Source organism: Caretta caretta, chromosome 11 (assembly GCF_965140235.1).
Source record: "Caretta caretta isolate rCarCar2 chromosome 11, rCarCar1.hap1, whole genome shotgun sequence".
Lineage (NCBI taxonomy): Eukaryota > Metazoa > Chordata > Testudines > Cheloniidae > Caretta > Caretta caretta.
In genome coordinates, this window is record NC_134216.1 from 44,292,495 (window position 1) to 44,317,021 (window position 24,527).

The 24,527-nt window shown below is 40.6% G+C and overlaps 1 protein-coding gene and 1 long non-coding RNA gene across 6 annotated transcripts in view; one reads left to right on the plus strand and one right to left on the minus strand.

Moving 5' to 3' along the window:
• The window catches only part of LOC142068552 (uncharacterized), a 340,090-nt gene extending 337,806 nt beyond the window's left edge, over window positions 1–2,284 (minus strand). The window contains exon 1 of the long non-coding RNA XR_012664390.1: window positions 2,240–2,284. This is a non-coding gene — a long non-coding RNA (uncharacterized LOC142068552). The remainder of the gene's footprint in view (window positions 1–2,239) is intronic.
• On the plus strand, window positions 468–24,031 carry HNRNPA3 (heterogeneous nuclear ribonucleoprotein A3). Of its 5 annotated transcripts, XR_007359044.1 has the most exons (15): window positions 999–1,151; window positions 2,268–2,384; window positions 5,840–5,942; window positions 11,514–11,636; window positions 11,726–11,872; window positions 11,955–12,165; window positions 12,417–12,506; window positions 12,589–12,699; window positions 12,795–12,869; window positions 13,814–13,981; window positions 16,529–16,654; window positions 16,734–16,803; window positions 20,554–20,629; window positions 22,767–22,845; window positions 23,680–24,031. XR_007359044.1 is itself a non-coding variant. In XM_048868613.2 (13 exons), exons 3-12 carry the CDS (start codon window positions 5,877–5,879, stop codon window positions 16,784–16,786), a joined length of 1,170 nt encoding a protein of 389 aa, XP_048724570.1. In that variant the 5' UTR covers window positions 468–568; window positions 2,268–2,384; window positions 5,840–5,876; the 3' UTR covers window positions 16,787–16,803; window positions 16,913–17,301. The 5 variants fall into 5 exon arrangements, 4 of the variants coding, with proteins under 4 accessions (XP_048724570.1, XP_048724571.1, XP_048724569.1 ...); XM_048868613.2 differs by lacking the exons at window positions 999–1,151; window positions 20,554–20,629; window positions 22,767–22,845; window positions 23,680–24,031 and adding exons at window positions 468–568; window positions 16,913–17,301; XM_048868614.2 differs by lacking the exons at window positions 20,554–20,629; window positions 22,767–22,845; window positions 23,680–24,031 and adding an exon at window positions 16,913–17,301 and having other exon boundaries at window positions 16,734–16,807.
• Window positions 24,032–24,527: the final 496 nt, after the last annotated feature.

The window sequence follows — 24,527 nt, forward strand, 5'->3', positions numbered from 1 at the left end:
GATTTTTCTGGGCCAGTCTTTCCTCTTTAGAGGTTTGTCTTGTGACTTTTGATCTCTTGAGGGTGGCAATCCTGTTCTTGTTTTTGTTTAAACTCTAGAACACTGTTTTATCTCGCTAAGTTACTATCATAATATTCAGCGTTTGAAGAGTGGGTAGTTCTCTTTAGCTAAGGCTGTTTACTGGCTACAATGTTGTGTATCTTTCTTTGCCTTTCCTCAAAACTGCTGCTATTTTCCATTTTGCTTGATGGAAGTGAGCCCACATTACCCTCAGCTGAATTGTGTAGGATTTTGAGGGTGAAAGTATGGCTGCCCTTAGAGAAGATGGCTCACCCCCATTCGTTCCAGCGGGAATGAAGGCAGTTGGCTGTCAGGGAAGATGGCTGCTTCTTTGAATGGTCCGATATAGCCGGAAGAAAGGCTGTGGTGAGCACTATTGGAAGGGCTGAGAAGGGAGGGCCTTGGAATCTGGAAGGGCAGGGAAGAGAGACTGGGAAACTTGGAGGGGGCGGGGAGGGGCAGGCTCGCTGGACGTAGAGCAGCAGTGGGACAGAGCTCCCAGACCGAGGTGGGTAGGCTCCTTCAATCAGGTCGGGGGAGGCCCTCATTTTTGTGTGTATGTACTTAAGGGTGATTGTTGATAGTACATTGCATGTACAACTCATGCTCCCCAGGCTGCTTTCCAGGCTCTTACAGGGATATTCTCTGAGGCAAAGGGTTTGGATTTTTGTGCCGCCACCCTAGGTGGATACTAGAGTCAGGGCATGGCGTTCAGGAGGCACGGCGTGCCTGGCCCAGGGAACATTCGTTTCCCCGCCCCTCCCCACGCTGTATCTTGGATGTGTATCCTCCCCCTCTCCCAGCTGTGGCTGTTTCATACAGCACTCTTGTTCGCAGCTTTCTTCCCCCGTCACGGGTCGGGATGGCCCTGAGGCGCCCGCCGCCGCCTCCGGTTTTCTGGCGGGAAGGGGAGGACGGGAGGAGGCGACCCTGCCCCTGCGCGCGAAAGCTCTGCCCAAGTCTCTGTTACTGAGCGCACGCGCTGGCTCGAGCCAGCCTCCCCTCTTCTCACGTGACCCCTCTTCTCCTCTCCCTCTCGGCTCCATATTGAATTTGAAACTGAAGGAAACGAGTCTGGTCACAAAATGGAGGTAATCGCCGCCGCCGCGTTAGCGCTGCGTGGAGGGATCGGGGCTGCTGTCTGGCCAGACACGAGGGAGGGGTAGTGAAGCCGCTTCCTGCCGCGCTGCTTTCGTGCCCGGCGGGGCTCCATGCGGGTGGATTTGGGACGGGAGCGCAGGCAGCTGGGTGTGTTGGGCGGGCTGGTGGCAAAACGCCCCCCTCCCCCCTGTTCTTCCCCCGGCCCAGCCGCCTCGGCGCTGCGAAATGGCGCACTGACCGGGGGCGGGGGGAGGGCTGTGTTTCATGCTCCAGCCCCTCAAGCAATGGGGCTGCAGCCGCCATTTTGCGCCCTCTGAGCTTTCTACTCTCCGGGGGTGGGGGAGGGAGGGAGATTGACACTATGGGCCCGGCCAGGAAACAGCAATGCTCGTAATATCCTTACCGCCGGGAGGGTGGGGGTGGAGAGTGAGCCTGGGACTCCAGTAAAATCCCCAACGCGGGCACCCAAGGGAGGGGCGTAATTTCCAGCATTGCCCCCTCTCCTGGCGGCGACAGTCTCCAGTCGGCACCCGAGAAAGCGGCTGTTCCAGCGTAAGACGGGGGGTGGGGAGCGATAAACACCCCGCAACCCACGGCTGCAAAATGCGGTCCTACTTCTATTCCCCCCCCCCCCCCGGTAGAGAACCGCAAAATGCCATCCTTCTCACTGCACCTCCTGTGGGAGAGACTGGTATACGTGACACTTCCACGCCCCCAGAAGAGTCTTGCATTGCACCCACAGCAGCACAATCCTCACTGTCCCCACGGAGGGACTAACGTCTAAAGCCAAAGTCTGTCCCACCCACCAAAACAACCAACATGCAGCTGCCACGACTCTGGGAAGAGTCTCCCTCACGGAATTTGATCCAAAGCCCACTGAAGTCAGTCAGACTCCTATTGACTTCAATAGATTTTTGGATCTGGCCCACACTGAGAATAAGATACAAAGCAAATCCTACCACCACCCATGGAAGATCTTGTAATGCCCCAACTGTGGGAGAGAACTATTGCACAACTGTTCCTTTCTCTGCAATCCATTGGGGAGGGATGTGGGTATTCCTTCCCAGTAGAAACTCACAGCAAGATTCCACCACTCCGTTTCTCAGGTATCCAGGCCTGAAGCGTGTAAAAGCAACTAGAAGAAAGGGAGAACCTGGCTGCCTCCTATAGTAACTGCTACTGCGTAAGAGGCAGAGAGGAAACTCCAGACGGTAGTATAACAGGTCAGAATAACTTTCCATGTAAGCAATTGTTTTAGTTGCCTCAGGGATGTTGCACAGTTTGCATATGGTAGGGGAACTGTCCTACTGACATTTAACAATGTGGATCATGATTAATAAAGCTTGAAAATCCATGGTGTTCCTAATCAGATATTTTCCTGCTCTTCACCAGAGATAATGCTGCTTATATTGGGAATGGGTTATCTGCAACAGTGTAAACCATTTACATTGTTTCTAGCCCAGTTTTAATTCTGTTTATGAAACTATGTTTTAAAGGAATCTTCAGATATATTTGCAATATATTATCCTTGTCAGAATTGGCTTAACTAGAGCTGTGTTTAAATGCAGTGCCCTAACTTTGTGTGAACACATTGTAGACATAGCACTGTCAAATGTCATGCATGATTGCAAGCCCATCAGGCCTGTCTGCATCCCAGTTGATATCTCATGCATTCAGCTGGCCTCTAAGCAGACAGTAATATCTCCTTCTGATCTCCTGTGTTCATTGTGGCACCAGATTTCAGGCAATCTCTCTACCCCTCCTGCTAGTGCTGGCCTGCATTGAGCCTAGCTTGCGGTGACAACAGCTGCTGATAGGAAATCGAGGGGATTTAGAACTTTAAAAAGGCACAATAGAGGTCTAAAATGGGGAACAGATTGGGGAATCAGGTTTCAGAGTAACAGCCGTGTTAGTCTGTATTCGCAAAAAGAAAAGGAGTACTTGTGGCACCTTAGAGACTAACCAATTTATTTGAGCATGAGCTTTCGTGAGCTACAGCTCACTTCATCAGATGCATACCGTGGAAACTGCAGCAGACTTTATATATACACAGAGAATATGAAACAATACCTCCTCCCACCCCACTGTCCTGCTGGTAATAGCTTATCTAAAGTGATCATCAGGTGGGCCATTTCCAGCATTTCTCCTCCCACACCTCTAACAACTCCCCCAGGCCTGTGCTAGCATGCGTGAAAACCCACACATGCTCCCCTTTGGCAGCCCCTGACTGCCTCCAATTCCTGGTTCCACCACCTCCAGCTACCCATAATTCCTTGCTTCTGAAGTGTATAGGGAATAGACTCCTATTTTCTCCAACATCTGCTGTAAGGAATCTTGAGAGAGAAATTGGTGACTTTTACTTCTGAAATGACATGTATGAAGCTGCACAAAACTTAGCAATGAGGTAGATCACATTCAAGGACAACAGAGATGCTCTGATGGTACTTCATAAATGCTCCTATAAAAGCTTTTGCTTCTAAACAGGGTGGATTGTTTTAAATCACAGCGTTTAAATTTTGATTAAAATCTGGTCAAATTAAAGTTTTATGTAAATCTTGTCTTTTTTTTTTTTTTAGTTTACAGGATAAATGTTCATTCTCATTTAATGTAGAATCAAAACTTTTTATCTATTGCATGCATTAAATGTGTAGACTGCCTACCTAAAAAGCAAATAGTTCTGTTTGGTAACTTGCACATGTGATGGTCAAGCAGTTACTTGGTTTACTAATTACATTTTTCAAATACCATTGTTGGAATAATCCATAAAATTGCTCCTTATTTACTAGATTCTACATTGCTATATTTCGCTGAATAAGTTAACTGTATTGTTAGAATTAAATCTAAAACCAACATACAATATTAAAACTATTTTTCCCTTATTGGGGGTTCTTATTAGTAACAAAATATTTTGCATACTTTGTTATATGGGATAATTTTAGATTATGATACTACTTGCCCTCTGAAGAACTGTACATCTGACTCTTACTAACTGGGGTCTCTGCCTTTTCCAGGATATTCTTTAGTGCCTGAAATAAAAAAAGTACACTGAAATCACTAATTTTTATATATCCTGTAAAAGACAGTATATAAAAGCTAAATTTAGTAAACTGACTGAATTATCACCAGGGCAGAGAAAAAATGTCCTTGTGTTTTTCAGCTTATACTTTACTCCCACGTTGGAATACATTTACCAGAATATTTCTCTGCTGAGTAGATTATATTGTAAATTTCGTATGGTGACTAAACCTGTGTGCAGTTGTTTCCAGCTATTAATTTAAAAGTGTACAGGAAATTGGGGGACTAAATTTCAGTGTTAACTGAAATAACCAGGGAGCAGAGGGGACATGCTGTCCTTCACTTGTTAAAGGACAATAATCTAGTACAGGGGTTCTCAAAATTCATTGCACCGTGACCCCGTTCTGACAACAAAAATTACTACATGACTTCACAAGGAGGGACAGAAGCCTGAGCCTGCCCAAGCCCCGCTGCGGGGGAAATGGGGGAAGCAAAGCCGAAGCCCAAGAGTTTTAGCCCGGGGGGGGCCTGTAACCTGAGCCCCACTATCTGAGGCTGAAGCCTTTGGGTTTTGGCTTCAGCCCAGGGTAGTGGGCCTCGGGTTTTGACTTCAGCCCTGGGCCTCAGCAAGTCTAATGCCATCCCTGGCGACCCCATTAAAACGGGATCCTGACCCACTTTGGGGTCGCAACCCACAGTTTGAGAACTGCTGATTTAGCATGTGAGCTCAGACGCTTTTCAATTTTGAAGAGTGTCTTGTTGACTACCTCCCTTATTTGTGACTGCATGTGCCCTTGGTAACTGTAAGCAGTTGTTTACAAGACAGGTATTAGAAATGTTATAGGTTTTTAGCTTTAATGAAACTTACAATGGGAAACAAAGATGAGGCAAAACCATGTGACCAGTTGTACTCTATATACAGATCACTAGTGGTCAACTGATCACTATTTTGGACTTTCTGAACTAGCAGAAACCCACAGTGGCATTAGAGGATTCTTGCATTAATGTCTAAAGTAAAGCATTAGAGCAATATTTGCTGTTATGGCAATGGTTTTTCCCATGTTATAGTGCTCCAGTCTTGTAGGCTACTTGTTCAGTGAGTAGAACACACAGGGAAATATACCCAGTAAAGTAGGGAAATCATCCTGTTAACAAACAATATTTTTTAAACATTGGAGGCTTTAAAGCAATGGTGGGCAACCTGCAGTTTACCCTAATGGGCTGCGGGTTGCCCACCACTCCTTTAAAGGATATCAGGAACAGAATCTAAGACGAGAAATAAAATTTTATGTAGTAAGGTGGATATCTGCTGTTGTATAGCTATCATAGTCAACATATGTCAGATTTCATGGTGTTTTATAAATCAGCTCTGAAACATGTTTTCAGACCTCACTTCCCTAACTAGCAATTAGAGTAACTATCTTAAAAATAACCTAAAGGTTAAACACAAACAAATCCTGTTGTAGCACTCTTCCTCTAAGCTTCCATCTACTGGCTCATAACTTGTTCTACTATTTTTTTCATAGAGCTTTACCCCACTGGCATACCCTGTCCCCCTTAGTAAAGCCACTCTTTTGTTCCAGCCCATGGAAAGGCTTGCTTCTTTACATATGGGGAAGAAAGACCCACAGAGGTAAATACTGACTCACTGCTTGTTACCTAGGTTAAAAGGAGCAATTGAGTTAGTGCATCCTTCCAAAATGTCTGGGATCAAAGAGGAGAGAGATATTGAAGACTACAAGAGGAAAGGAAGAAGATCTTCACAGGTAGTGTTTCCTTTATTTCTTAAATTCATTCTGGTTCTCCTGTGTGGGTAGATGAGTCTTGTCTGTCTGTATGAATGCTTTTATGCCAGGTATATAACAACACTACACCATTCATGCCTGGTGGGCTCTATTAACCACTTGTTCAGACACTCCTATCCCTTGCATTACAAAAACCGAAACAAAACAAGGTCTGAACAACAAACTTGTTTACTAAAATGTTATGTGTAGTTTATTACTTCTACAGGATAGACTCTGAGAACAAGATAAAATCTATACTTCTATACAGTTACTATAACAAAATTTATACTATTACATTTTATTCAAAGATGCAAAAAAGTAACATCAGTCACTCAGCATCTGAACCCACAAGCACAAAATGAGTTTAATGGTCATTTTAGGGCTGCAGATTTCATGGTGGTGAAAATGTTATGGATGTGGTTTCTCTGACTGCCATGCAGGAAGGCTCTAGGTGGGTTGGCCTGCCAGCCTGGTGAAGAGGGGAGGCCCTGAGGATGGGGGTATGTCAGAGCAAGCCTGCCCCACATTCGCTGCTCAGTGGTGGCTCCTATGGGATTGGGCCTAGTTCTCCATTCAGGGCTTTGCAAGATGTGCACAGGGGTGCAGTGCCACCACGACTGAGGGGTGACCAGGCCAAACCTGAGTGCTGATGTGATTCCATGCAGTAGATTGCAATATCCAGAGCAGGGAACCAGGCTAAGTCCTACAGGATGTAGGAGCTGCCACTGGTATGAATGTAGGGCAGGCTTGCTCTTAAGCCTCCATCCCCTTCCTCATTGGGCCAAGATTAGAGTTGCTGTGTAGAGGATAATGATATTGTTGTGGATGTCAGTGCCCCCTCAACAGGGTAAGGAGGAGAACACAACAGAGGAAAGGCTGTAGATGCTGGCCTATGATTTTAACAAGGTATTATGTTAAAGTATTTTATAAAAAATCATAACCTATGGCTTTTACTAAATTTACCATGATTGTGCTGATTTTCTTGATTAAAAATGCCATAACAAATCTGCAGCCAGTTTTCCACAGGACAAGTGTGTCCACCAAACACTGTCACTAACTGTCAGTCTTACTTTTGGACTCTGAAAATACTTAGTGGTTGAATAGGCTTGAAGATTGTGCTGCCATATCTTATTCTTAGCTAGGGTTGGTCCCTGCAGATCAGTTTATATACACTGACAGTGCCAACACAAGCTTCTCCACAATTCCTATCTGCATGCCTTTTTCCTGTTGATAAAGGATACTGATATCTGGGGCTGTGAAAACAGCAACTGTAAATAATCTGGGAAAACACTGTAATCTAGAAGGGTGATCCTCAGAAGCTGTTGTGCTATAAATATGAAACAAATGAACTGGTGTTGGAGCTGCTTCCCAAAAGTTAATTTGGTGTTGCATTTAAGTGCTTTTTAGTCTTCATTGGCTAGCTTGCAGCGAATCCAGACAAAGTAGGATTCTTATGGAGTGCTGTGCGGGCTTGCAGAGGGGTTTTTGGCAGCGGTCTCCATATGTAGGTGGAAATGCTAGGATCTGGGGGTGCCTGTGCAGGGGAAGTACAGAGACTTAAGGAAGACACAGCGTTCGCGCCCGGCTGTGTCTTGTATTTCGCCCCTTCCTCGCGCCTGTTGTGGCTGCTTAGTACAACGATCCTGGGGGCACCAAACAGAAAACGTTGGTCTCGTATATGGGGCCAGAGACGCTGCTCCCACAGGAGATACCGTCAGGTCGTTGGAGACGGAGAAAGAGGAACAGGCCCTCGCTCTCCTCCCCTGGCCAGTAAGCGACAGCTGGGTGCGCGCGCTGGTTTCAAGCCCGCCTTTCCCCTATCACGTGATCCTTCTTTCCTCTCTGCTCCATATTGAGGCGAGGGTGAACGCGGCGACTTGTGTCCGGTCACAAAATGGAGGTAACCGCCGCCGCGCTAGCGCCGCGCGGAGGGAGCGTGGCAGCTGACCTAGGCTGCCGGGAGGGAGGAGGGAGGCTGGCGGCGGAGCGTGCTGCCTGTGCCGGGTCGCAGCACAGACTGGCCGCTTTAATGCGCCCCTTGCATAGGCGTCTCGGCGCCGCGAAATGGCGCGCAGGCCCGCAGTGTGGGCTTGGGGCAGGTTACCCTTCTCCTATGTAAGGGGCTGCGTTTCCTTTTCATTGTAACCATCTGCTCGGGAAGAGAACAGGCTGAACGTAGCTGATATGAGAAGTGTAATATTCAGCATAATCTTCAGTCTTGGAGACTAACACTACAGTCCATTCCACACACGCTTGAGGGACAATGCTGATCCCATCCCCAGGAAACTAACATCCAGAAAACCCCAGCCATCTGTCCCCATAGCGAATGAAATCCTTAACAAGGTACCCCTGCTTCACAAGTGACAAACTCACAGGGGGAAAAAAAAAATAATTTTCTGGAGAGCTTCTCTAAAATAGAAGCATCCCCTTTTCAGAACTCTCATGCCAAAAAAAATCGCCATGAGGAGAGTGCAGTACCCAGCAAAATACCTTCTGCCTCAGGGAGAAATTAATACACCAAGATCTATTCCTTCTTGCCCAGTGAGAACACAGTGAAATCCCAAGGAAAGGCTGCAGTGTGTGCACCAACCAGGGGGAGAATGTGATAGCAGAATTCCCCTTCCACCAAGAATGACTCTTTTCAGTTCTCCAGTCATGTTCCTGGAGCATAAGCTAAGACCTGAATTTCTCTTATTTGTATATTTATATTAAAATGGCAGACCTGCTACGTGTCAAAGAACAAAAGGGACCCAGGTCCAATTTTTCTCTTTGCAGATCCCTTTTAACAAAGGAGGAACCCAGCTCAGTTTCTCTGTTAGCATGCTGAACTGCCAAACAAAATTCATGTTGAGATAGCTTTTCTTCACACTTCCTTTTGCTCCATTAATGTGAGCAGGCAAGTTTGAAATATTCAAGACCTTTACTTCTATAAAGTCAGTGCCTGCTAAGACTAAAGCAGACAGGCACAGCAGGGAAAGGAGTCTGTACATATACAGTCAAAAACAAAGCTAGCTAATGTAAATGTAAAAAACATGTTGTAGGTTAAATACTGAGTCTTCATGTAAAATTATGAATGCTGCTGATTACACTATATTGCAGTTAGTATAAAGCAGTAATTACACTATGACTAAACTTGAACCTTTAAAAATTTTAAATACAGATGTAACTAAAGTATTTGAAGTAAAGGTACTCAAATATTTTCAGAGTCTGGACCATTTAAAGTATTTCAAGAACCATGTCTCCCACTTGCAGTCACAGGACCCCTGAAATCCTCCCCTCTCCACTTAACCATTACATACTATTTGTATAGTAACTAAGTCAGTTTAAAATATAAAACTAATGGGGGGGGGGGGATGCTTTTGCTACCTATACAGTTTCTCAACTGAAAATGAGAGCCAGCTCTTCATGAACCACCAGCCATAGGTCTTTGCACTATAGTTTGGAACCCACTTAATTGAATATTTCCCAGAAGTGGTACAAAATTCAGTCTTAAGCATTTGTTTGCTAAGCACTCTTGAACAAGTAACTTACAAATATGTTGTCCTTCAAAGCAGCCAAATTGCATTCACTCAAAGGGAAAAACATTTTTTCTGAAAAAAGCCAAATGACCTTCCCTAACCTGAGAGGAGGACTGGAATGCTCTACTTGCAGATTGGAGTGGCAGATCACATCTGTCTGAGGCCAGGGTTACTTGATCCATATAGTTGTATCTACAATCAGCCGTCCTTCAGCTTGCCCTGTATCTGCCCCACATTAGCCTGTTGGGAGCAAATGCAATGGGTCCCTCATGCACATCCCCACTGTAGGGCTTTAATTGTGCACAGGGCCTTGTGCCAGCACTCCACTCTGGGGTGTTTCCTATTTCTTATTTTGTGACTATGCTTTCATGAAACATTACAATATTCTTCCTCTTTTTCCACATGAGCTGTTGTATGAGTTGCCCAGTAGACTTAGAGATGGTATCAACTTGAAAAACACTCTTAATTTTTAACCTACTGTGTAGTTTAGTAAAACCTGTGGTTACAATAATTGGGAAGTTTGCCAGAAAATGTTGTACATTGTCAGTACTTTGTCAGTTATCTCCTTCATTGCTTAAGTCGCTTGAAACTAATAGGAAGGAGAGAACCCCTTACATCTTTAAACTTAAAAACAAAATTGAAAATATACTGTTAAAGAATGCCCTGAGAAGCTGCGCTCTGGAAAACTAAACTGCATTTCATTTTAATAGCTTACATTAAAATTTAGCTCAACTAAACTAGAAACAAGCTTTTCCTTACTTTTGTTTTCCAGTAGATGTTCCTCCAGCTTTAACCTTGTTTGATGGGCACAGCTCAAGAAAGCATGTTGGGGCCAATTTTTCACACAGCACTGTTGTGAGACTTAGTGTTTCAAGATACTTTACAATGTGGCTTTTTAAAAAAATGTTTGTTGAATGAAGACGTAAAGTAAGCTTACACTTAATTCAAATTTCCAAAAATGTCTTAAATTTGATCTACAAAAATAAGTCATAGAACATGTTCTAACATGACCTAAATGTTCTTTAAAAATACTTGTAGTTGCTTCACTAATATTGGGAAGCACTTTGGTGTTGTATAAGAGTCACATTTTAAGAGCTGTCTTCACATGTTCATGCAGCTTTTTGCAGCAGTTTAACTAAATCTGTTTTTAAAATAACAGCTTCAGGTAAATCAGTGCAACTCTGCCATTTAGACAAGACCTTGTTTCGCTCTTGGACAAGGTGTGGGCCACAGTGCTTTTTGTTACACTTTCAGCCTAACCTAGCTAATGGCTGGTGGTGGTTGGAATTCTTGCTGTCTAGTCAGAAAGGTTGGCAAAGGAGAAATTTGAATCTTGCTATAATAAAGCTTTTACAACTTTATTTGCCTCTGTACAGGGGCCAAGATGCTCTAAAAGTGACTGATTTTTATATCTTAGTTTTTGGTTGCTTATCTTGAAAGATCTCATCCTCTGAAAATTTGGGCCCCTTTATAGTATGTCAAGTTGGGCTCCCAAAATCACTGGTCACTTAAATCTAGCAAAACAGCATGTTCTCAGACCACTGAGACTCTGGTCTTCAGTTTTTTGACAGTGCCTTTTGGTTTGGGGTGTCTTGCTTTATTTTTAACCCTGTAGAAGCTATTTGTCAGTATATAGTGGTGGTTCACTTATAATGAAATCCATGGGGTATAGTTCCTGAAACTTGCATATCAAATAGCATTAACATGCCATAGATACTTGGATACACTTTAAAAATAAACTGTTTGATACTCTTGTATCTAGCTCTAGATAGGACCAAACTTAATATTAAAATTCAAAACCAGAATTCTAGCCTTCTAAACAAAACCACTCATCACTAAAGAAGTTAACTGAAATTACTTACAGTTGTTCTTCACCAAATGTTAAACATTTTTTATTGTTAACAAAAATAATTTTATGTAAATATTTATATTATGAAAAAAAACTCAGAAGAATTGTTAGTAATGCTACCAAACTTAACTTTACAGGACATAAGTGTTTGGTGTGGCTTCATGAGAGAATGTCTTGTTTTTGCAGGGCCATGACCCAAAGGAGCCAGAACAGTTGAGAAAACTGTTCATTGGAGGCCTGAGCTTTGAAACAACAGATGATAGCTTAAGAGAACATTTTGAAAAATGGGGCACGCTCACAGACTGTGTGGTAAGTTGTCATAATTCAAAAAATGTTTCTGAAACAATGTAAATATCTAAATGTAGTAAGGTGATACTATGTCTCTTATGCTCTTGTAGGTGATGAGAGACCCACAAACAAAACGTTCCAGAGGCTTTGGCTTTGTGACATACTCCTGTGTGGAAGAGGTAGATGCTGCAATGAGTGCTCGACCACATAAAGTTGATGGGCGTGTGGTTGAGCCCAAGAGAGCAGTTTCTAGAGAAGTAAGTTAATCCATTTAATTTGTACTGAGTATATCCAGTCCTGAGAAATATAAAGTACTAAATATAATTTCTGGCCTTCTAGGATTCTGTAAAGCCTGGAGCACACTTAACAGTAAAGAAAATATTTGTTGGTGGAATTAAAGAAGATACAGAAGAGTATAATTTAAGAGACTACTTTGAAAAATATGGCAAGATTGAAACCATAGAAGTCATGGAAGATAGGCAGAGTGGAAAGAAAAGAGGATTTGCTTTTGTAACTTTTGATGATCATGATACAGTTGATAAAATTGTTGGTATGTGACTGTTATAGAATGTGAAATTACTTGAAATAGTATAACTCTGATTTTACATAGACCTGAACCATGCATGGAATGTGTTATTAGTAAGCAAGTAGTTGACTGAAAGCACACTACAAGAAATGTATTGCATGCAGTATAATCTTTGCTTTTAACCTGTGCTTATGCTTTTATTTAAGCTTTGTGTAGCTCATGTTCTAGTGGACAGTGAAAACGAGAAACTATTTCAAAATATGTTTATTTTTTAGTTCAGAAATATCATACTATAAATGGACATAATTGTGAAGTGAAAAAAGCACTTTCTAAGCAAGAGATGCAGACTGCTAGCTCACAGAGAGGTGAGTTTGGGGTGGTGCGTAATGGGATATTTTTACGTAGATTAGTTGGCATTTCATTTACTATATGTAAAATGTCTTGTAGGTCGCGGGAGTGGATCAGGCAACTTCATGGGTCGTGGAAGTTTTGGAGGAGGAGGTGGTGGTGGTGGTGGTGGTGGAAATTTCAGCCGAGGAGGAAACTTTGGTGGCAGAGGTAGATGATTGAGTCTCTTTCATATTTCATCAAAATGAGATGTTGGCTCAACCAGACTTGTATTTGTTCATGAAAACCTCTTTTTTTTGGTCCAGGAGGCTACGGTGGTGGTGGTGGTGGGAGAAGTGGAAGCTTTGGAAGTGGTGATGGATATAATGGATTTGGCGATGGTAAGCATATCCTAATACCACTTGATCAGAACTGGCTTTGGACTTGGAAAATGAGATTATTTTGGCAGTGATTGTTTACTTGGATATTGTGCAACATGAGTTGAATGACTTCCTTTGTTGTGTTTTTTCCGGCACAGTTTCATTTTACCTAGAGATGAGCAAGTTGGTTAAAATGAAACTGATCCAAGTGGAAACTGAGCCTTAAACACATCTACATTTAAGTAAATGATAGTCAAATATGCATTGAGTGAAAACAGTTAAATGAAAGTTAACTTTTTTCCAGTCCCTATGCCTGCTATTGCGTGAAACCTCAAGTGTCCGATATGACCAGATTACCTGGAAGTTGACTTAATATCTGAGATTCATGTGTAACAGATTTCATAAACTTGTAATCTCTGCTGACTTGGGTTTGGATAAGCCTCCAAACCCACGTCTGGATAGAACTTCTAGAAGTTACACATCTCGCTGATGGACAAGTGGCACTTCTGCCTCTGAAAACAATAGAGGAAATAGTCCACTGTTCTATTTTAGACCTGATTTTGCAAACACATGTGAAGTAGTCACATTGAGATCACTGGTCTACTCTTGTGTGTAAAGTTACTCCCCAAAGAAATGTTTGCAGGATTGGTCCCTTATGCAGTATATTGATTTGAATCTTTTTCAGCGTGCATTTATTTATTTATTTATTTACTTTATTTTTATTTATTTATAAAAATAAATAAATCAAGAACATATGGCAGTGATGCAAATATAATTAAAGGTACTTTATTGCTTTTGGTACAGACATATGGACTAATGTGTTGTGACTTATCTAGCTATTAATTTATCAAAGAATATTCTTGTAGCTGAAGAAAACATATCATTTCAGTTGCAGCATACTTACTCTTTCTACATAAATCAACACTTAAATTTTTGTGGTACACTGACTAGTCTTTCTTTTTTAGGTGGGAACTATGGAGGTGGCCCTGGTTACAGTAGTAGAGGGGGTTATGGTGGTGGTGGTGGAGGAGGACCAGGATACGGAAACCCAGGTGGTGGATATGGTGGCAGTGGTGGTGGTGGAGGAGGAGGTGGATACGATGGTTACAATGAAGGAGGAAATTTTGGTGGCGGTAAGTAGTAGTTGCAGATCTTTAAAATGTAGCTCATAAATCTAAACTCTATAGAACCTAAAATTATGGCATATAGTAACACTTCTAGAAATGACAGAGGTTAGGCTTTGGCCCCAAATATAATCAACATAAGGGTATTACAGAGGGGGTAAGAGAATTTTCCTTATGTTTATACTTAATTGTACGGTCTTCCATTGCTCAGGAATTCTTATAAAGAGCAATGACCATAATTTGTGAGGGGGGGAAGCAGATAGAGGAGAGACTTTGGTCTAATGTCTTGAGCGAGGAGTAGAGCATTCCCAGGACTATGCCCAACTTAATATATCAAAATTCTGTATAATGTGGCATGAAGGTATTCAGTTTCATTTTTCATAACCTGCAGTGTACTGCTGTTTTGCCAGTAAGTTAAGATATGAAACTTCCCTTTCTCCATCCTCCACAAGGTTTGAACATCAAAGTCTGTATAAGACATTTAAATACTAACACTAAGTATTCCAGTTTATTGCATTTTCTTTCATTAAGAAATGAATGCAAAATTACTAATTAGACTGTAAAAGTCAGGAAATTAGTCACTACCACTGTCGTATCTTGATATGTAAGCTATTTTTGACAATTAAGCTTATTAGCCTCAAACCACCAATATAAGTTAATAAAGGGATTACATACAGCTTAATTATTAGCAAAAGGTTGCTTTGCTAACAAGACCCTGTGTGTTATGAATGGCTAAGGAGGGAGGGGCATTTTTGAAAAGTTGAACTATCACCAGTGTCTATAGATGCAGCTTTCAATGAGGACACTCAGTGGTTTTGGTTGTATAATTGTGTATTGGAACAAAGACCAGGTCTACAGTACACATTTTTGCTAGTATAGCTGTACTGGTCAGGAGAGTGATCCCTGATCAACATAACTGTGCTGGTAAAAATCCTTACTGTGGGATGCAGGTACACTGGAAAAACTTCTTTTTCCAAATGTAGCGTACATCCCTTGGTTCTGGAATAAGATATGCCAGCAAAAGCAGTTGTGAAGGTACAAGCTGAACTTATACTAAGAGCACTCTGCCATTGTAATATACCCCTATAGCTATACCCACAAAGCCCACCTAGGGCTTGTCTTTGGGGGTGTGAGTTGCAATATGCACTAAAACATTGTGCTGTAAATGCCCTGTGTAGACCTTGCTAGCATGAGCATAAAAGCTACCTAGTTCACATTCATATACTCCTGGCAATGCATGCCACAACTCACTCCTGTGGCCTGCCCTGGGGGCTGTGTAGACCTGGCCAAAGGATGAGTCTGTTTTGAAAGGTAACTAAGACCCTATCAACAACAAAAATGTCTTTCCACTAATTTCAATCAACTTGATTGGAAACTCTTCCAAACACATTACAATTGTCTATATAGGTATTTTATATCTTATGAGCTTATCTGGCTTGATTGGAAATTTTTTTGCTCATGTTGACAGGGTTTATGGGGCTTTTATACTCTCAGGCATTGCAGTGATTAATAGGATTAGCTCACTGATTAACAAGTTGGCTTTTCAGTTGATTTAGTTAAGCTGGTGGAGCCCCTTTGGCAGAAACTTTCTTAAATCAGTGAAGGAATGGCTAACATAAATTTAGCTAAACTCGGTCATATTAGTTCAGCCACTCCTAAACTGACTTAAGAGCCCCCGACAAAGGCATTTCAGTAGTTAAACCAGATAGTGTTTTTGTTAAGTACGTGGCTAACCAAGCCATTAATGGTTAACTGGCCTTTTTGGATCTAGACTGAGGAGTGGGGCCTGAGGTGATAGAGGAGTTTTTTTTCTATAAAGAAAAAATCCAAGCTCTCTTCAGTCTTCCTGGATAACTTCTTTTGCCAGGTCTGGTTGGTAGCTAGTTAGCAGCTTTCAAGGACTTGAAAGGGGTTCATCTTGTTTAACTGTTATCTCTAACTGTAGAATCTTCATCTACCTATTCTTTTCGGCAACTAATATAGCAGTATTTGTGGGTTCCTACTACAAATTCTGCCTTGAAGAGATACTGAATTACAGGTGAAAGGTAATTAATTTTGGTAATTATGGTTAGGGTGCCTCAGTAGAAAAACTTATTTTCTGCCTTAATGGAGGTTGAAATAGGAGTGACACAATGATGTGGACGCTTGGTCAAAGGCGAGGTAGTACATGTTCTCTTCCCCAAGATGGTGTTGAAAGTTGGACTGGCATGGGTTAGTGTGAGGCTGTGGAAAGCCATATGACCAGAATTGTGTAAAACTCTATTATAAACGCTAACTTGTTCACATTGCTCTCCCTCATAAGAAAGTTAAGACCACATCTGATTTAGGGGGAAGTAAGAAATGGATGGTTCACGTTTTTTCTTTTGTTGGTGGGGAGGGGAGAGAACTTCTTTGTTAAGGGCTACATCAACAATACCAGTTTTGAGTTTGCCTTTCACTTTTGTAGCTTAAGTATACAACCAGAGGCCAATTGGAGGGGTTCTTCAGGTTTTTGTGTTTGAAGCTGCCTTAGATGGTAAATTTGGGATGATTAAAAATAAATAAAATTTGTTTCAGGTAACTATGGTGGCAGTGGAAACTATAACGATTTTGGCAATTATAGTGGACAACAGCAGTCAAACTATGGACCCATGAAAGGAGGTGGCAGTTTTGGTGGCAGAAGCTCAGGCAGTCCCTATGGTGGTAAATATAACTCCTTTGAGCAAAAAATTTTAAACGCAAAGAAATTTTACATAAAAATATATATGTGTGTTACTCGTAGGTGGTTATGGATCTGGAGGTGGCAGTGGTGGCTATGGTGGCCGAAGATTCTAAACTGAACCAGAAAAAGGGTGGGTATGTTATTTTATATATATATATATATATATATATATATGACAATGATGAAGAATTTATACAGCTGCTCACTGAGTAATAATTTTCTTATCCTGTATTCAACAGGCTACAGTTCTTAGCAGGAGAGAGAGAGCGAGGAGTTGTCAGGAAAGCTGCAGGTTACTTTGAGACAGTCGTCCCAAATGCATTAGAGGAACTGTAAAATCTGCCACAGAAGGAACGATGATCCATAGTCAGAAAAGTTACTGCAGCTTAAACAGAAAAACCCTTCTTGTTCAGGACTGCCATAGCCACAGTTTGCAAAAAAGTGCAGCTATTGATTAATGCAATGTAGTGTCAATTAGATGTACATTCCTGAGGTCTTCTATCTGTTGTAGCTTTGTCTTTCTTTTTTTTTTTTTTTTTTTTCTTTCATTACATCAGGTATATTGCCCTGTAAATCGTGGTAGTGGTACCAGGAATAAAAAACAATTAAGGAATTTTTAACTTTTCAATATTTGTGTAGTTCAGTTTTTCCACATTTTAGTTCAGACTTTAACAAAAATAAAGAAATGTAGTTTAGGGTGTTTCTTGTTAATAGAGAAGATTGATGCATTTCTCAATTACCATTTTGTGTTAACTTTAACTGTAGAAACACCTGCTGATTTGCAGTCTTAAGGGGTCTAGTCTCAATGTATATATAACTCACATTGACATGAGTTATATATATGCAAATAGAGAACATATGTTGCATAATAGTTTGTTTAGATGTATTAGGATTGAGTTATTTAAACTAGTGTTTGTGAATGATAGAATTAAGCTTACTTTCAAATGAAAATTTCAAATTACTTTTTGGTTTGTGCATATTTTTTAATTTGTAGTTCTGTATTACTTAGTGCTGGCTCTGCAAGAAAATAAGGCATGATAAATATTTTAACAAGACTCTCTTTAGCTACATTCAAACTGCCTCCAGTCTCATTTTGAGATATGTAGGGGATATCTGCAGTCTCTTGTTCAAGTTCTGGGTGAAGAGGAGATGGACTTGCTTTTACCTTTTTCAAATTCTTGTAAAGCTCAAAAGGGTGAAACTCAAGTGCCTATTACCCTAGGGTATGAAGTTAGATATTTTTGTGGATGAAATTGTGCTTTGAAGAGAGCAGCCATGATGTCTTTCTCTTGAATTAACTATTTCATTTGAACTTGCTGTTGTAGTGAGAGAATAGGTATATGTTGTAAAACAATTTAATGGCTATATGCTTCCTTGTACACACCCTAGGCATTTTTTCTGGACACATCCTTCTGACTTGGAGCAAAGAGTAGCACAGGTATAATCCCTGACAGTCTCAGGTAATTCATTAAAAAGCCTCATGATGATGGGCAAACTGTCATAGTTCAAGTCATTTACTTCTGACAATATGGGTTCAAGTAAGGGATTTAGGGTTATTTGAAAATAAACTTGGTCATATTTTAGTGGCAGGAAATCTTTAGTTCCATTGTTTGGGCTAGATTTGATACCAGTGTCAGTTTGCTTAAGAGATGCCCATAATCAATTCAGATATGGGTGGTGGTGGTGTATTAAAGTGGAATACAAGCAGAATAACTGGATAGGTGACAGTAATGCTGAAAAAGATCTGGGGGTTATAGTGGATCACAAATGAGTCAACAATAATGCATTTGCAAAAAGGGCTAATATTCTGGGGAGTATTAACAGGAGTGTCTCCATGTAGGGTATGGGAGGGGAGAGAAGGATGGTGTTTATTACTCCTCTTTGCTTGGCACTGGTAAGGCCTCAGCTAGAGGATTTTGTGTCTAGTTCTGGATGCCACACTTCAAGAAAGATGTGGATAAATTGGAGAGTTAAGAGGAGAGCAACAAATAAAAGGCTTAGAAAACCTGACATATGAGGAAAGGCTAAAAACACTGGGCATGCTTAGTCTTGGGAGAAGAACATGGAAGGGGGACCTGATAAGTCTTCAGCAATATTAAGGGTTTTTACAAAAAGGATGTTTAATAAATTGTTCTCAATATGTACTGAAGTTAGGACAAGCAGTAATGGGCTTAATCTGCAGCAAGGGAGATTTAGGTTGGCTGTTAGGAAATTCTGTTTAACAATAACAATAGTTGAGTTCTGGAATAGGTTTCCAAAAGAGGCTCTGGAAAATCCGCATCATTTAGAAGCCCTTTAAGAACATGTTGGACAAAAACCTATCAAGGATTGTCTAGGTTTACTTGGTCCTACCTCAGCACAGGGAAATGAAGTTGAAGACCTCTGAAGGTCCCTTTCAGTCTGCCATTTTTGAGATTGTGGTATATAGCCCTAGCAAGTATGCTTAATGCCTTACTCTGAACCCCAAATTCAGGCACTGGTCATCCTTTCCTCTACTTGATTTGACTTTTCTCTCAACTCTGCCAGAGCAGTGCTTTCTGTCATACAGGCCCAGAAGAGTAGGGATACAGTCAGTAGAAGAAAAACCCCAGACATTTGACAGTATGTGATGCTCGAATTGCTCTCACCTGTTTTCACCTCTGAGTCAATGTGCAGTATAAGGTAAATGCAATTCCAGCACAGGAATCCATCTTCAAAGATATTATGAAATGGCTTAAGTTACGACCAGTCAAACTACAATAAGTTACTATTTAAGAGGTTGTAGAAGAAATCAAAATTATTAAACAATGTTGCCAAACATTGTTATGGGAGTGTGTTCAAATTTCAGAATACTAAAGAAACAAGGAACACTGTCAAGGTTGGTAGGCACCAAACTGGATTTTTCTCCTCTGCTCAGGTTTTTTTCCTGTGGGAACGTTCTAAAATTTTTATCTGTAGTTTTATAAAAACCCCAATAGTCCAGTATCTGCATGAATCCAGACTATAGTAAAATGGCATGCATTGAGATGGGAGTTGAAAAGGTAGCACTTAGATTTAAATCACCTCCAAGGAGCTTGTAGAGAATGGCCAAACTTAAAAGATACATCAAATATGGCATCTGATCTGGATACTTTCAAAATTGTGGGTGAGTTCTGCAGTCACACAACATTTTAGATCACTCCTTGACTTGCATGTGCAAATTCTTGCTAACAAGGAGTTTGGGTAGTCTTGGATCTGCATCTGATTGTAGGAAAAGAATTAGGATGGGTTGAGGTAAAGTCTTGACAGTGTTCTTTTTAACAAGGCCTCTGTAGTTGCCCTGTAACACTTACTACATTAGTTTCAAGATTGATTATAATCAAGACTCATTTGCAACTTTAAACAGTTGAAGTCTGCAAGTGAACTGTTCCTAAGTGGGTGGGGTAGCTTAGTTGTGGTATGCAATATGGAAAAGTGTAAGCTGTGAGACAGTGATTAACCAGCTTTAAGAACCTAGGATGTACTTCTTAGCAAAGTATGGATCAAAGGACTCAGACAGGACTTCAGCAGCCTATTGAGTATGGACAAGTCAGCATAATTAAAGAATGACAAGGCAGCGGCAGCAACAGCAGCTTCAACTTCCAGAGAAGTGAAGGCATAAGATACTGTGCTGATAGTGAGCAGCTTTCCAAAGGCTAGTTAAATCTGCTGAAATATCGAAGAAAGTCTAGCAAGAGTTCTTCACCTTTTGGAGCCTCCTTGAGTGATAGCCACTTGAGTTGACACAAAATCAATAGGTCTAGCATTTAGACCTGAAAGGAAGGGCAATGAGATAGGTAAGGTTTGCCTTTAAAAATTTTTCATGAATTAGAATAGTAGTGGTTTTTTTAAACAAGGTAAGAGTAATTTCTTTACACTGCAGGTTGAATGAGAAGCTGCTGCGTGACAAAATGAGGAATGTCTTGCATATCCTCTTCAGTTCAAAGGTTTCTGACTAGGTAAGACTTGTCATGTACAACAAGCATCTGATCATGACCCTTTAACTCGCTCCCTTCTAGATTTTTTTTTTTTCCCCCCTCCCCTCTCTCCTTTTTATTAACTTGAGTGAGCTTTTTTCCTAGATCGGAGAAAGAAGTATATTAGCAAATCACAGCATTTGCTGCCTTTTTAAGTTTTTTGTTTGTGGACATGAGCCTCCAAATTTCAGAATACTGTTTTGTTATAATCTACCATCTGCCTTAAGCAAGCAAAGTAGAAACAGATGGTATGAGCTGGATCAGAAGGAACAAACCACTTCTCAGAATTAAAGATATTTTGGGGGGGGTTGAAAGCAGTTCTGTATAATTCATTTCTCAACTCTGTCTTGCAATAATATGTGGATCACTAATTGAGCAGCGGATAAAAGTCTTCCCGCTGTTAAGAGAGCTTCTAAACAACCTTTTGACCACCATTCAAAATAATCTTTAACATGGTGACTGTAGAGTAATGCAGATGAAAGCATTCCTCCTATTAACGAGAACAATGATCTAACCCTTTGCAAAAGTCTAGGCTCATTAATGACATTAGTAATTAGCAAAGGAAATGACACATCAGGATATGTAGGTTCAGTCTCATTTTTCTGGCTCTTGCAGTTTTTTCCTTATAATGTCCTATAACAAGTAGGGATCACTTAAAGTGGATTTTAGCTCAAAACAATGCTTTTATTTATTTGGGGACAGAACAATAAAATAACTTGTTCTCTCTAAGTTGCACACCAGTCCTTGACTCTTGGATGCTTGCTGGGTTGGTGTTTTGTTTTTTTTTCTTTTCCCTGTGTTCATCTCTCTAGATCTGAAGCTGTCATGGTGGGGAATGTTTCTGTTGTAGCCCTTTTTTACACTGGAGTCTAGGACCTGTTTTTATTTAAACTTTTCAGTCAGATAAAGTAAAAGTAAAAACTAGTTGATATTTTAAGACTTTGAGTGAACAGTCGAGTTCAAGTACAACGCAGCCGGTATTGTCTGCTTAAATTGCACTAAAATGAAAAATTCAAATGAACACATTTCACTTAAACAGTTTTAGTTGTGAAGTGTTCATATATGGATTTTGATTAGTGCTAGAATCCCACCAGTTGAGTCCTGTCAGCACCTGCCTCTGAGCACCTAAAAATCCAACCTTTGAAAACACAGTGAATCATTGTTAAATTTTTTAGTTTTCATTGACTCATTTGATCTCTATTAAAGATTTTTTTCTACAGTCAAACTTATTTTAGATGGCATGTTTGTAAACACCATGAAAATTTCACTTAATTATCATTCATTTAATTTGTAATCATGCACTATTTTCCCTCACCCTAGGTTGAGCCAAGGTTGAAAAGGTAGCTTTGTGTACTGAGGCAGAAGGTTCTCAATACCTGTCATAGTTAGAGTTACTAGATACCCTTGTTGCTGGTTACCAGGTGCATGCTTTTAGCCGAAGGTTGAAAACTGCTAGTGCCTGCCTGCTGTAACCTTCCCTACCCTGGCTAAGAGGAATCTCTTCTGAATGCACATGATAAACAAAGGGTCACTTTCTAGATTAGTTTCAGAATAGCAGCCGTGTTAGTCTGTATCCGCAAAAAGAAAAGGAGTACTTGTGGCACTTAGAGACTAACAAATTTATTCGAGCATAAGCTTTCAGTGCATGCATCCGATGAAGTGAGCTGTAGCTCACGAAAGCTTATGCTCAAATAAATTTGTTAGTCTCTAAGGTGCCACAAGTACTCCTTTTCTTTTTTCTAGATTAGATCATCCATTGATTTGCTGCAGCCTGCCTATAACATCTTCAGGTGCTAAGAACATATGGGGTATCTAGGTATACAAGTACTCCTTTTCTTTTTGCGAATACAGACTAACACGGCTGTTCCTCTGAAAACAGTTCCAGGAAAGTATTTAGTTCAGTTGTAAGATTGATATATTGGTGGTTCTTCCGATGACTCCAGAAAATAGCTACAAAACATCAGTCTTTTCTGTAGATTTACGTGCTTTGGAGGTTTTCTTAATATTTTAAGTGTAAAGCTTGGATATCAGAGTTTCTGAAATTAGTGTCTCAATATGGATATATAAAATATTGAACGAATTTACTTCTGCTTACTGTCTTCCAATTCTTTGTTTTTAGTTTCATCAGACAAGGAGATGAACAAATTACCTTAAAGAAAAGTTGGACAGATGGTATATCTGAATATCTGAACTTCCAGGTAATATTTACATAGGCACTTTAAAAGAGTGAGGATTGTCCTGTTTTCATGACCAGCACTTTCCTTTCTCCAAACTGGGATCCGCTTCAGATATTGGAACCAATTTACTTGGTGCAGTTGCTGAATTAGCAATAGCTGCCATGCTTGTGAACAAAGTAACTGCCATACCAGTTTCTAATTGGTTGCTTTGTAAAGTACTTTAGGATACCAAGAGTGTGAAATTTGCTAGATAAAATCAGCTTATAATAGAGAGAATAAATCTTAATTTTCTGTCCTTCCTATCCAGGATAAAGAGTTACAAGGCATTTTTTCCTACATTGCAACTGTAATGGGAAATTTCATTAAATACTTAAAAGTATGAAAACTCTTCAATAAGTGTATATATTTTTAAATGTCCCCTCCATTCTGTGTGTGTGGACTGTCCTGTTTCCCAACAGGGACCCAGTTTGATGTAGAGTGAGACTGAAATTTGGTTTGCTGCTAGAAACTTTGGAAATCAGTCTGAACGTTTTTAATTAAACTGGTTATCTTATATTGCAACTTTGAAACAGTCTGGTTTCCAGTACTTTAATGGTTGGAGGGAAAGATTGTAGTCCTGCATCAGAATGTCACAATGCCTTGGCTTACTGTCTCTTGGCCATATGTTTAAGACACTTTAAATGTTGTTTTATTCATTGTACAGTCTGGAGTATTCCTTTAAATATCAATCTGATCCCATTTATCAACACTTGTATTTTTAAAATATGCTTAAAAATATGGTAGTGATACCAAGACAGTCTGGGGTGTGCTAACTTTCTAATGTATCTGATTCTTTTTCTACTGTGGATGCTGCAGGTTGACTCCTGTACCTCTAAGATAACTTTTTCCTGAACTCAGTGGTGCAAGTCTATCCATCGTAGAAGAACAATGACCCTTCCATAGAGGATAATGTCACAAGATTTGAAAACAGAAATTAAATCTATAATTAAAATGTCAGATAAAGGCTTAAAGGGTGGTAATGTAGTGAAACTTTACAGCTTGCATTCAAACAAGGTTTAGAAAAGAACATCCATAAATGTTAACTGTGTATATCAAAGTATTGTCAATGCATATATATGAATTAAAATATTTCTCATTTTCTGTACAAGAATGAGCTGTAAATTGTCATGACTTTTTATTAAAAAAATTAAGTTCTCTTTTTCGAGCATGTAGTGTGTCAGTAAGATCTTTTGTTGAGTCTTCCTATAGTACTGTAGAAGACTGAGTAATTGGATTTAGAGCCATTAAAAGGATGCCTGTGGCCAGAAGCAACCCTTCTAATGCTAGTTGACTTGAATGAAATGTGTGGTCTTAATTCAATAAAGTTCCTAGTCCAGCGTTCGCAGCACTTGGAACTGGAGGAGTTGACCAGGAAATGAATTGAATCTGCATGGAGATTTGAGACTATAGTAGGTCAGTGTTGTGTAACACTGGCAGGGTTGCATAGGAAAACTTGCACTGCCACTGCCCTTGTAACTTGTATTCCCCAGACTCCCACCTTGGGAAGAAAGGGCTTTGTGTTCTTAGGCTATCTAGTATTTTCATGTGTGCTGAAATCACCCTTTAAACTGGAAAGCTGTGCATGTGGCGGTTTTGTGGCTCTCTGAGCTCAGCTCTTAATGTTTTTTAGGAGAGATGAGGTAGGACTTGTTAAGGTCTTGTGT

What these genes read in the sequence shown, in the direction of transcription:
- HNRNPA3 (XM_048868613.2), top strand. Translation starts at nt 5,877, where the DNA reads ATGTCTGGGATCAAAGAGGAGAGAGATATTGAAGACTACAAGAGGAAA. An exon ending in TACAGTTGATAAAATTGTTG is followed by an intron (nt 12,166 to 12,416) that starts GTATGTGACTGT and finishes TTTATTTTTTAG; the next exon opens with TTCAGAAATATCATACTATA. An exon ending in CTCAGGCAGTCCCTATGGTG is followed by an intron (nt 16,655 to 16,733) that starts GTAAATATAACT and finishes TGTTACTCGTAG; the next exon opens with GTGGTTATGGATCTGGAGGT.